General features: G+C 41.2%; 1 protein-coding gene across 1 annotated transcript in view; it reads left to right on the top strand.

Moving 5' to 3' along the window:
* WDR91 (WD repeat domain 91) overlaps positions 1-13,166 on the top strand; it is a 1,072,555-nt gene that overhangs the window by 153,189 nt on the left and 906,200 nt on the right. Inside the window, exon 3 of the mRNA XM_044087550.1 lies at positions 4,217-4,354. Coding sequence (XP_043943485.1) covers positions 4,217-4,354 — 138 coding nt within the window. The remainder of the gene's footprint in view (positions 1-4,216; positions 4,355-13,166) is intronic.

Here is a 13,166-nt window from a genome sequence, read left to right as displayed (position 1 = left end):
AAAGCCAAACACAACCTCCTCTCCAACAACCAGCATGATTTCAGGCCCAGCAACAGAACTACTACTGCCCTCTTCAACATCACCAACATAGTAAACAATACAGAAATGAGGGTGGCTTTGTTCCTTCTACAGAAATGAGGGCAGCTTTGTTCCTTCTACAGAAATGAGGGTGGCTTTGTTCCCTTTACTTTTCCTTGACCTTTCTAAGGCTTTTGACACAGTGTCCCACTAAAAGCTTTTTTTCTAAACTTGCAACTCTAGGTTTCACTTATCCCTCCCTCTCCTGGTTGCACAGTTATTTATGCATGTGTCAGCAGGCAACTAAATGGTAACAAAACCTTTCAGCATTTAACCAGTCTTTGTTGGTGTTCCCTAAGGGTCAATGCTCTGCCTCCTTCTATTTAATGTTTTCATAAATATACTTTATACTGCTACAACACTTGCCACTCTTGTAGAATTCAGTGATGATTTAGCGCTTTTCTGCTCTGCTCCATCTACAATAAAATAACAGGGAATCACTCAGAAGCTGATTCACTGACATTGTAATATGGCTAAAAAATTCTAACTTGCTGCTTAATGCCAAAAAAAAAAAAAAAAACAGGCTTATGCTGTTTACTTCAAAACACCTTCACCAGAAACACACATTTCATATTACCTCAAGTGAAAACACAAAAGTAGAAACCATAAGCCAAACTAAACTACTCAGAGTCATAATAGATGACCATCTCAGATTTTACCACCACATACTTCATTCCATCAGGAAAACTCACCAAAAACGTGGCTCCCTCTATAGGGCCAAACACTACCTGACAGATCAAGCAAGGGTCACCTTAGCAGCATCTCTTCTCTTTTAAATGCTTCCCCTAGTCTTACAAATATCAACACTGCATAAAAAAGTAAACTACCCCGCTTGCTACCACAAAAATAGATATATTTGCAACCAACCAACATTATAAAACACACCATTGCCTTGGCTTGAACTCCCAAACTAGTTGACATACAACTAATCATTGCCATCAGCATATTGTACTCTCCAGACAAATGTCCTGCATTACAAAATACTTTTCTGTACTATTCAATTAAAGACCTTTGCTCTAGCAGTAAACTCTTACTATATATATCAGTAAGACATTTAACACTGCTGGAGACTCTCTACTTCTGTTGTGTTAAAATCTGGAATGAAATCCCCAAAAGAGGTAGAAAACTTAACTAGTTTTAAAACTGTGTTTAAACAGCACCTTTGCCAAAGATAGCTCTGTTCTTCTTGGCCACCTGGCTATCTTTAGTCAGATTACTTTTCTCCAACTCTTGCAGCCATTTTGCTTCCCAAACGTTTGTACCTCATCACTCCTTCTCATCCTGTACTAATTTCCTAGACTCTTCCTCTTCCTGTTTATCTAAAACCCTACCACTAATTGCAATTCCTCCTCTGTCCATTTATCCTCCTGTTCATTTCAGTAATTTCTCCTTTCATGTCTCTCGTCAGTTTTTAAGCTACATTACTACTTGTCTGTCTATAAATTGTTACTAACCTCAAAACGATTTGATCTTTTCCCTGCAGCCATCATGCTATAAATACATTAGCTATTATTGCAATTTTCTTTTGATTTTCAGTAATTAGCCAATATATGTTAAATTATCTTTCTATTTTGTGTTACAATGCAATGTCCATATAAGAAATATTTAAAAATCATGTAAATCATCTCATGTAATAATGTTTTACCTTGCAATTGTAAATGTGCATCATGTGTAACTTAAATGTGGAGTCTTTCTTCCAGGGCCTCCACTGGAAAATGAGTTTTACTCAGCCAGACTTTTCCCAGTCAACAAAAACAAATAAATAAATGGCCTCAAACACAGACACTTGTTTGCTCACTTTTTTTCCTCCCAGTCCAGATAAACTCTGGTGAAAGGTACCGGGAAAGATTTCCCACTCAAGCTCTTAACAGGAATAAGCTGCCCAGGTTAGTAGTGCTTCCTGTGTGACCACTGCAGAATTGACTATGGTTATGCCTGAGGCTGTAGTAGCCTCCTACCCCTCTACTAGGATAGAGGACAAACGTTTGGATAATTAGATAAAACTGCTGCCTCTACACAATCCACCTGTCATAGCACTAGTTTTACTTGATGCTTCCTGAGATATGTTCTGTCCCCTGCCTCAGTGGATAATAAGACCATACATGCACCATTTGGATACATCTGAAACATTTAATCCCAATTCATGGGCATCTACCAGGAGCTATGGCTTCCCCTTTTTCTTGTGTAACTGGCTTTAATGGCCTTTACTACCCCTATGGGTTACCTTGTACTGATGTACAATGCTGTGTACCGCCTTCCTCTGCAGTGGCAACTGGCTGGTTATAGACCAGCCTTCTGAGTGTGGCAACCAGATCCTCATGGCCTCAGGCAACATACTGTGGACTTGTTGCTTGACCATAAGGTCTGCAAGCATTTCAGATAACATCTATGAAAAATAAATGCTGATTTCTGTAATATATTCATTGACACTTGCATCTGTCTGTCCTCTGAATTTCCTAAATTTCATACTGTACATCTTTGAGGGTGGTTTAAAATATAACAGAAAACATTCTTTAACTTCAGTAGAATGTAAGGAATTATCCCTAAGTTTAGAAACTGCATACATTGCTTTACTTGTGAGCAAAGGAGTTAAAAATCCTCGTCCATTGCCCTTGGTCAACTTGTGTTGAATGCACACTGTTCCAGAGACCATTATAAAGTTATCCAATATCATTCCCGTCTTTATAGTGAGGAAAGGGTTTTGTACAGATTTAGACATTTAGGGTTTGGTTTTCAGTCTCCCAGTAATTCCCAGATCTCGGGCAAAAGATGATCTCTTGCTGCTTCTGACCTGGTTAAGAGCTTTCAACAGCTACCCTCAGATTAAACTGCACACTCCCTACCTTCCGGGTCTTTGACTTAGCACCCTATGTCTGATTTTTTTATATTCTGTGTGTGAAACGCAATGTCTTCCAGTGCCCCTTACTCATTGTAACAACTACCTGTCACACAAGCCATAATTTTCTCACACACAACTCCGTCATACAAGCCATAATTTTCTCTCTCTCACACACACACAGACACATACACACACAGACACACATATATACACACACACACACACACACACACACACACACACACACACACACACACACACACACACACACACACACACACACACACACACAATTTCCAGAAAAGGCGAGCAGATTTCTCCAGTTCCTCAAGTTATTTTTTTCTAGCTGTTGTAGTACTTCCACCAGTGGCCAGGAGCCTCCAGTTAACTGCTTTTCTTAATTAAGCCAAAACAAAATCATACTCCTTAATTTTTTTCCCCTGGTAGTAGGCCCAAGACAGTCGAAAACACCAATACATAGAATGTCTACTTGCATTTTTTAACTGTCTGTATTTTAATGTCTACGTTCTTTTCAGAGTTGTAATCATCTACTACTTTGAAGTGGACTGTGATTACAGTTTTATGACCTGCTAGCACAGGAGATGCAAGAGGACATGTTTTCATTCAGATACATGAATTTCCTTTCCTTTCATCCCATTTTACCTTTGCAAGAGAAAAGGTCATAAAGTTACACACATTTTGCAAACAAAGTGTTGCTTTAAGGAAATGAGAAGTCAAAAAATGCATAACATTTTTAAATCGGTTTTCATTTGCCTGCCATTAGCACTGGCACCACGTGTCACCACCTGTTTGAAAGAGAAGATCATTTACAGCTACTTTATAAATAGCATGAAATAGTGTATTTGCATTTGGAAGTGCCATATTTGTCTACATTTCCCAAATTAAAATCTGTCATCAGCTGTATTCTTTTTGAAAATATTTTAGTCACTTCCCAGCTCAGAAAGACATCTAGATGGAATATTGAGGGATGTAGACCTTACTGCATTGAGTAATGTTTTCTAGAAGGGCATTTCAGAAACTATGATAATTAGAGGGAAAACATTTTTAGTGTTCATCTTGGGAGTTCAAGTTCTCTGCTGCAGGTTTATCTGCATCACATTGTAATTAGGAGCCTAAAGGTCCTACCACTCTTGTTACATATTTTAAGGAGTCTCCTGACTGTTCTTGTGATGGTATATGCTTGCTGTATGCACATTTTTTAAAGTAAAATCTGTGCATATACTTTTCTTAAACTATATATTAAACTGATGTAATTTTTACATGTATTTTTGGTCACAGGAAGTTGTATTGAGCATGGCATCAACAGTGGAACGATTGGATGAACTAGTTCGAGAATATCTTACTTACAGAGGATTTACAAGCACCCTGAAATATCTTGATACTGAGATCAAAGCAGACAAGGAGAAAGGCTTCAGGGTATGTGTAATGGTGAAGACTGTGGGAGATTAGACGCTGTTTATTAGAACATTTTTGAGCGATCATTTTGAAGAACTGAACATTTAGCTTACTTACACTCTTACAATAGTAAAGACTTGTAATGCTTTATTGTATGTAGGCCAAATTGTAACCCTGTATTGTGCTCTCTCTGAAGGTTATTTTTTTTTTTCAAGTCCATATGTTGCTTTGTTCATTGCTGAGTGAAAAAAGACGATAGTGCAAGCTTATATTTTGAGCATATTTGTTAAATAATTTGCTGTTGATAAATACCTACCCTTGAAGAAGAAAATCTGACAGAACTTGTTTATTTTTATAAGTACTTACATGCAATATTTGCTCCTTTAGATTTTTTTTTCTTGAAACAGAAAAAAATATTTGACCTTGCTTATGCCTGGGCTGAGGTTCATAGATACACACTGCACTTCTGTCCAAGTGTTATGCAGCTGAGCAAATCTGAACAGCAACATTATATATACAAGCTGAGGCAGGCACCACTTCTGTGCAGCTAGCAGTGCTTTGTGGTACATAATTATGTAGCATAGAAACTATGAAAGTAAAGACATCCACGTAGTAAAAAAATATGCAAAAATGGTAGGGCAAGCGTGTTCACTGTTTGAGCTTGCGAGAATCAAAAACATGAACTCACAGACTGATGCATACCAAAGCCAAAGCAGTGCATGTAGCACCTATGCTGTGCATGTTGTGGCAAGGCAGCACAAAGTGCCATAGACAGCAGTGATGTGACATCCATATGTGTGGGCACATATCAGAAATGGGGAGAAAGGGGTGGTGAAAAGTAGGAAAATAGGAATTTAGCAAGCAGAGGAACACTCAAGGACAATGTAGAAGTGTGCAGGATAGGCTGCCTTTTTCATGCGTGTGGGTGTGTGTACACACACACACACACACACACACACACACACACACACACTGGATATTAAAAGTGTACACACCCCTGTTAAAATGGCAGGTTTTTGTGATATAAAAAGTGAGAACACAATAAAAAATTTCAAAACTTTTCCCACCTTTAATGTGACCTATAACCTGTACAATTCAGTTGAAAAACAAATCTGTCAGGGGAAAAATCTAAAAAATGTACAATAAGCTGGTTGCATAAGTGTGGACACCGTTAAGCTAATACTTTGTTGAGGGCATTTTTCTTCAGGCATATAACAAATGATGGAGATGTTGTGGAAAAGAGAGAGATGGGTAATTGGGACTATGCCTTTTGGGAATGCAACCCCTTGGCAGATTTTAAAAATTCCCTACAGAATACTTTGTCAGAAATTTTGGGGGAGTAAATGGTCATAACTAAGGAAATTATTCTGCTGAGCTGGAATGTAGGATCTGAATTGGCTGGACATAGTAAGGCCTTACTAAGTTTAATGCTATTGGCTGCAAAAAAAAAAAAAAGTAAAAACGTTACTAGAAAATGGAAATCAAAATCCATACCAAATGTAATTGAGATACTGAATATTGTAAAGGAGACAAAAGAACGAAGTGGGCCCCTTCGAAAAGGGAAGGTGCAAACTGCATAGAAATAAATATAATTTGTGAGAACAGTAACTGTGGATTAGTGTTTAGGAGGAGGAGGAGGAGTGAAATGTAGGGGAAGCAAGAATTTATCAATTTGTATAATACCGGAGTGAATGAAGATTGTTAAAATGTATAATGCTTGAAAATAAAATGTGAATCTTGAGTCCCGGGTAGTTCAGCATACAGTTTAAAGTTGTGTGACATGAGCACTCACGCAAGTCTGTAGCATGAGATCTTGGCCACAAGCCATTAGAGATGAGCATAGGCAGTAAGGCTGCACCATATAACCCAGGTGTGTGGCAGCAAAGTAAAATGATTTATACATGTTCATGCCCCCGCTGACCTAGTCTGTATACAAGAGATGCAAAAGGGTGTAAAATTGCATTGTTTTAGGGGGTCCACCACCATTTGGTGCATTGAGTCTTGCTAATTTTGGAACTTGCACTACATCTTTGGCAACACTAGCATGAGGAATAGCAGCTCTGAGGAAGTAGATAGATGTCCTTCCATTTCACTGTTGCAGTATTCATTACAATGGGATCACCCGCCAATGGAGGCCCGACATTTGGCCTGTATATCAAAGCCTTTAGGTTGTTTTAATGTATGCCTTACATCGCACGTATGCTCCTTGTGTTGCATAGGGCATAAAGGTAATGTCCAAATATACCATCCTCAGAACATTTTTGCCACCACTCCGAACTCCATCTTTTTGATCATTGGTCTGAACGCCCATTCCGCTGCTGGTTCACCAAGCCATTGCACATAAGTGCCTGAATGGGTTTTTTTGTATTTTATCTTTTTTTTTTTTTTTTTTTTTTTTTTTTTTTTTTGCTTGTAGAGTTTCATGTAATTCGTGAAGGGTAAATGCTAGTATGGGAAACAAATTCCCCATAAAGACCATCACAAGCAGTGCTTGATTTGCCTTAGTGCTGCCTACGATCATATGTCCATTCAGTCTATCAAGCCTTTCTTCCCAAGACTCTCCATAGTAGGCTTTTCTTTGGCATTGTATCTGGAGAATCAACGTCTTAAGGTCTTAGCTAAAGATGTTATGGAAGGAATTTCCTGCTCCGAGGGGCAGCTGTCTGGGAAGAAGGCAGCCAAGAAATTTAGGCCAGATTCTTCTGCTGTACAGTCTCTCTCCCGGATGTCTCTCCCAAACCGAGTGAAAGCCCAGAGATTTGCCTGGCTTCTTTGTTGGATTCTTTGACCATGACTGTTTTGTAGGCTGGTGGGGATCTGACTTTAGGCATGTGGTTGGAGGCTTTGCAGACCTCTGCATTGGACGATCAGGGGGAACCGCAGCTGATTATTTCTGAAGGGCCCAGAGGTGTTACTCAAATTTTAGTCAGAGAAGGAATCCCTGCTACCACTATTGAATGCCATCCAGGGTCAGAGCCCATCTACATTTCATAAGGTGGATGTCACCTCAAAGGAAACGTGCAAAACTAAACATATTGCTCCAGCTCCTAAGGACCCACAGAGCGAATGGCAAAATTTCACTCAGGGTTGTTTAATGCTTTGGATTTAAAACCCCTCAGGGTGTTTTTGTTCCGGCTTCTCCTTGCCTACTCCTGTCAGATTCCCTGTCATTTTCTCATTTGTATTATGGGTCTGAGGAAGAGGAAATGTACTATTCCTGGTACTCCTTTGGAGGGAATTTCTTTTGGGGACACGATCTCTAGAATGATGGAGTTTTTGTTAAATGAGATTGCGCTCAGGTTTTGGAAGTGCAGATGGATTCTCCCAGGCCTTCTGCTGTCCCTCCTATGCTAGTTGCATTGTTGGATGCTTTTTCTAATGTTTCTAAGATGCCTGACACCCAGCCCCCTCCCAAGGAACCTGATAGGTTTTGTAGGGTGCCTGAGGACTGTAAATTTCTTTGTACGTGTCTTCTGTTGACCCCTCAGTGCTGTCTGTGACTTCTGACCAGCCATCTCAATTGCTATCTTCTCCTATGTTATTGGCTTCTGAAAAAGATAGCAGAACCATGGAGAGGTTGGGGAAAAGGTTTATACCTCTGCTACTTTTACTTTTAGGTCTGTCAGTTGTCAGACCCATATGTCCAAGTACGTGTTGGCTGTTCTTTCCCAGGCCTGTCGGGTAATTTCTGATATTCTAGACTCTGAAAAAAGACTTCTGCTGTTTCCTTGTTAGGGTCTTCCTCCCAGGTGGCTCGTCATTCCATCAAGTGTAGTTATGATGCAGCAGATGCTTCCTGTAGGGCTGCTGCTTTTGGGTCTGTGAAGAGAAGATATTCTTGGCTTTGGTTTCTGCTTTTGCCTGATGATATTAAGGCTAAGGTGATGGAGGCTCCTCTGGATAATAAACACTTGTTTGGCGAAGCTGCTGTTGTTTTAAGTCCCTTCAGGATAAGGGCAAGTCTGTACAGGAACTAAAACATGTTTTTTTTTTCTTCTGAACCTAAGTTTCAAAGAAATTACTCCAGTAAGCCAGCCTTTGTTCTTAGGCAGTCTCGCCCCCCCCCCCCCCAGGGCTCCTCCTACTAAAGCTACTCAGACTTGTGTGCACCAGAAGTGTCATTTTCGTGATAAACCAAGTGCTGTCTTACTATCCTATTCTTCCCAACCACATTCCTCTTTGCCTTTCTCTCTCTCTCTCTGTTAGGTTAAAGATTACTCGGGACATCCGGTTTCTATCCATTATCTGCCAAGGGTATTTCATGGTCTGGAAATCTCTTCCCCTTTTATGGGAATTTTGCAGCCCCCTCCAGAAGAGCTATCCTTCTTTCCGGGGTGCTTCGAGCTCTTTTTTTTCAGGTTACTATTCAAGAAGTTCCAGTTTCCCAAAGGGAGAGGGGATTTTACTCCAAAGTGTTCCTAGTACCCAGGAAAGAGGGTACTTGGAGACCGATTTTAGACCTGTCTCATCTTACTACTTTTCTGAAGGTTCCCTCTTTTCCACTGTTGCTCAGTCGGACTTAGTTCCCTCTTCTGTTTCCTCAGGCTTACATGGTGTCTGTGTATCTCAAGGAAGTTTATCTCCATATCCTGATTCATTCCCTTTTCAGAAAGACTTTACTCTGTTTCTTCCTGGCATTTTCAGTTCTCTGCTTTGCCTTTTGGCCTTTCTACTGCCACAAGGGTTTTCATCAAATACCTTGCTCCTGTGATTGCTTTTTGCAAGCTAAGGGGGATCCAAGTCTTTCCCTACTTGGGCAACCTCTTGTTTCAGGCATCTACTTCAGCGACTTTGTTGCAAAACCTTCATTTTACAATCTCCCTTCTGCAGAGCCTGGAGTTCACTGCAAGTTTCAAGAGGTCATTTCTGACACCTTCTCGGGATCATGTCTTTCTGAGGTGCAGGATCCAGACTGTTCCTACACTGGCATCCCTGCCTCCTCCCAAAGCACTAACTCTCTTTTCCTTTTCTCAGTTCCTTCTTCCTCTGACCTCAGTAACAGCAAGGAAATTTCTAAGACCTCTGGGGTTCATAGCTTCCACCATCCCTATGCTCCCTTTTGCCAAACTCCACATGACAAAACTTCAGTGGTTTCTAAAGTCAGTTTGGCTTCAGCATTCTCATCCCCTCGATTTTTTCGTTCCACTTATTCCATGTCTCAAGCAGGAACTTCAGTGGTTGATTCAGCAGTTGACTCTCAATCCAGGGCTCTCTTTTCATCCACCTCTTTACTCTCAGGAGCTGTTCACAGATGCCTCAGGCATGGAATGTGGAGCAGCTTTCAGCTCCCTAAAGGTGCAGGGAGTCTGGTTGCCTCATAAACAAAAAGACCACAACAGTGTCAAAGAGCTGAGAGCTGCTGTACTGGCTCTTCAGGCCTTTCATCCTCTTTTCTCCCCAGGACCTCTCAAGGTGTTTACAGACAATATCAGAGTGATGTGGTATGTCAACAAACTTGGGGGATAAGGTTTTATCTTCTTTGCCGGTTGGCACTCCTAATATGGGACCTAGCTATCCACTGTCGGGCAGTGTACATTCCTTCAGGTCAAAACATTATGGCAGACTCTCTGAGCAGGTCCATAACACAGGTCTATATTACAATCTCGAAGTCTGACAATATTGAATACGATATTGTTGACACAAGATTAGCAAAAACGCACTACATCGAATGTTTAAATGGAAAATCTCCGTAGGGGGAGATTTCCATTTACTTCAATGTAGTGCATTCTCGGAGTTGGTATATTTAAGTATTTAGTTTTTTTTTTGTTTGTTTGTTTCGATGGTTTAACACTTCGATCACTAAAGTTTGATCTTTAGTGCTTCAAAGTTTTAAACCTTTGAGATTATAATATAGACCCCCATAACACAATCCCACGAATGGGTGCTTCACAGGGATGTGTTTCTGGACATTGTCCACCAGTGGGGTACTCCTCAAATAGATCTTTTTGCCTCCCCTCTGAACAGACAGCTTCCTCTTTTGTGTGTGTGTCTGTGTGTGTCTGTGTCTGTGTGTCTGTCTGTGTGTGTGTCTGTCTGTGTGTGTGTCTGTCTGTGTGCGTGTCTGTCTGTGTGCGTGTCTGTCTGTGTGCGTGTCTGTCTGTGTGCGTGTCTGTCTGTGTGCGTGTCTGTCTGTGTGCGTGTCTGTCTGTGTGCGTGTCTGTGTGTCTGTCTGTGTGCGTGTCTGTGTGTCTGTCTGTGTGCGTGTCTGTGTGTCTGTCTGTGTGCGTGTCTGTGTGTCTGTCTGTGTCAGAGTCCCATGTACTCTGGTTTGGAAGGTGGACACCCTCCCTTTTTATTGGAAGAGGATGTTTCTTTGTTTTTCCTCCCCTTCCCCTCATTCCAAAAGTCCTGTTCAAAATACGTTAGGATGCTCCCAAAATATTGCTGGTGACGCCTTTTGGCTGAGACAGTATTGATTCAGTCTTCTTCATTCAGCCAAGATAGTCATCACAAATTACCTCACAGGTAGACCTACTCACACAAGACAAGGGCTCTCTTAGCCATCTCCACCTGTCCACTCTTCAACTGACACTGTGGTTGATTGGATTTTGGTTCCACACAGACACCTTTTTTCTGAGGACGTGCTTAGGGTCCTGCAGGAGGCCAGGAAATCCACTACAAAGAAACCCTACTTATCCAAATGGAAGAGGTTTTCTGTTTGGTGTCTTTCTCGAAACCTGGATCCACTTTCTGTGGGTGTTCCTTTGATTCTCTCTTATCTGTGTGAATTGCTGAATAATTCTCTTATCTGTGTGAATTGCTGAATAATTCTCTCTTATCTGTGTGAATTGCTGAATAATTCTCTCTTATCTGTGTGAATTGCTGAATAATTATCTCTTATCTGTGTGAATTGATGAATAATTCTCTCTTATCTGTGTGAATTGATGAATAGTTCTCTTATCTGTGTGAATTGATGAATAATTCTCTCATCTGTGTGAATTGCTGAATAATTCTCTTATCTGAGTGAATTGCTGAATAATTCTCTCTTATCTGTGTGAATTGCTGAATAATTCTCTCTTATCTGTGTGAATTGCTGAATAATTCTCTTATCTGTGTGAATTGATGAATAATTCTCTCTTATCTGTGTGAATTGATGAATAATTCTCTCTTATCTGTGTGAATTGATGAATAATTCTCTCTTATCTGTGTGAATTGATGAATAATTCGCTCTTATCTGTGTGAATTGATGAATACTTCTCTCTTATCTGTGTGAATTGCTGAATAATTCTCTCTTATCTGTGTGAATTGCTGAATAATTCTCTCTTATCTGTGTGAATTGCTGAATAATTCTCTTATCTGTGTGAATTGATGAATAATTCTCTTATCTGTGTGAATTGCTGAATGCTGGGTTGGTTTATTCTTCTGTTAAGGCCCACTTATCAGCTGTCTCTGCTTGTCTGCCTTCATCTCCTCCTTTAGCTTCTAGATTTGAAGCTAAGCAATTCCTTAAATGTGTCCTCCATATTAGAACTCACAGGAAGCCTGTTCCTCCTCCCTGGGATCTTAATTTTGTTGTAGAAAAAATGGACCCAGGCTTCTTTTAAGCCTGCTGCTTCAGCTTCCTTGCAGCATAGATTCATAGGTGTGTACTAGGCTGATGGCCCTGGAGCCTTTACAAGCCTAGCCCATAGAAGTGCCCTGGCATTGTGCCACCAGTTGTTAGTTCCCAGTGCCTCTATCAAGTAGAGCCACTGGAGTGATCCCCAGGGTGAATTTTCTATTTCCCATCCACTCATCAAGATCTATCTTGAAGAGGGCCAGTGAGGTGCTCTGCTTGACATGTGTGGGTAGTCTGTTCCGGAGCATTGGCAGTCTCTGGGTTATGAGTCGGTCCCTCCAGCATGTTCTGTTGATTGTGGTAATGAGGTTGTGGTCTTTGGAGCATGCGGTGGTGAGGGATTGGGATTTCTTTAGATGTAGCATTTTTAACAGAGCTGAGTTAGACATGGCTTTGTAAGTCGAGCAGAGATCGCCTCTCAGTAGATGATATGAGACAGAGAATAGCTGGAGTTTTTTGAGTCTGTCCATGTAGGACATGTGTTTAAGGCCTAGGATCCTCTTTGTGAGGTACTTTTGTGGCCTTTCCAGCTGTTGCATGTGTCCAAATGGGGCATTATACTCGATTGGCCTAATAAGGGAAGAGTAGAGAGAGATGATGACCTCTTTCTTCCTCGATGCAAAACCCTTGATAATGAGATGTGCCACATAAGACTTTGACCATAGTGGCAATGTAGTGGTCGAAGGAGAGGTTGCTGTCAACCTGTGTCCCCAGATCTCTTATAACACTTTCAGTGTTCATTGGGCTCCCGTCGATGTGGTAATTAGTGGGAACTGAGTTTTTCCAAAAGGGAATGACGACACATTTTTTGGCATTAAGCTTAAGACCATGATTTTGACACCAGTCAGTGAGGCCTTTCTGTAGGATGTCTACATCACTTGGGGAGTTAATAGTGGCTCCCAGCTTGCAGTCGTCTGCGAACTTGGTCAAGCAGAGTCCCTCCGTGTTGGCTTGGACTTCTGAGAAGTCGATGCCAAACAGGAGAGGACCCAGGACTGATCCCTGTGGGACTCCACTCGTGACTGGTCGGCAGTCTGACTTGGCGTCCGCTACTTTCACACTGTGGGTTCTATGAGCCAATTTGCAACCCACCTAGTGATATATAAGGATTGATGCCTAGTTTGGTGAGTTTATCAATAATTCCTGAGTGGGGAATGGTATCAAAGGCCTTGGCCAGATTGAGGTTGGCTGTATGAACTGCCTTACCCTCATCCACAGCTCTGGTGACTGACTCAAAGAAGTCAACCAGGTTGAGCAGGCATGATGTACCTTTCA

This window comes from Protopterus annectens, chromosome 11.part0 (assembly GCF_019279795.1).
Source record: "Protopterus annectens isolate FY-2018-M chromosome 11.part0, PAN1.0, whole genome shotgun sequence".
NCBI classification, from domain to species: domain Eukaryota; kingdom Metazoa; phylum Chordata; order Ceratodontiformes; family Protopteridae; genus Protopterus; species Protopterus annectens.
This window is presented reverse-complemented; position numbering and strand designations above follow the sequence as displayed.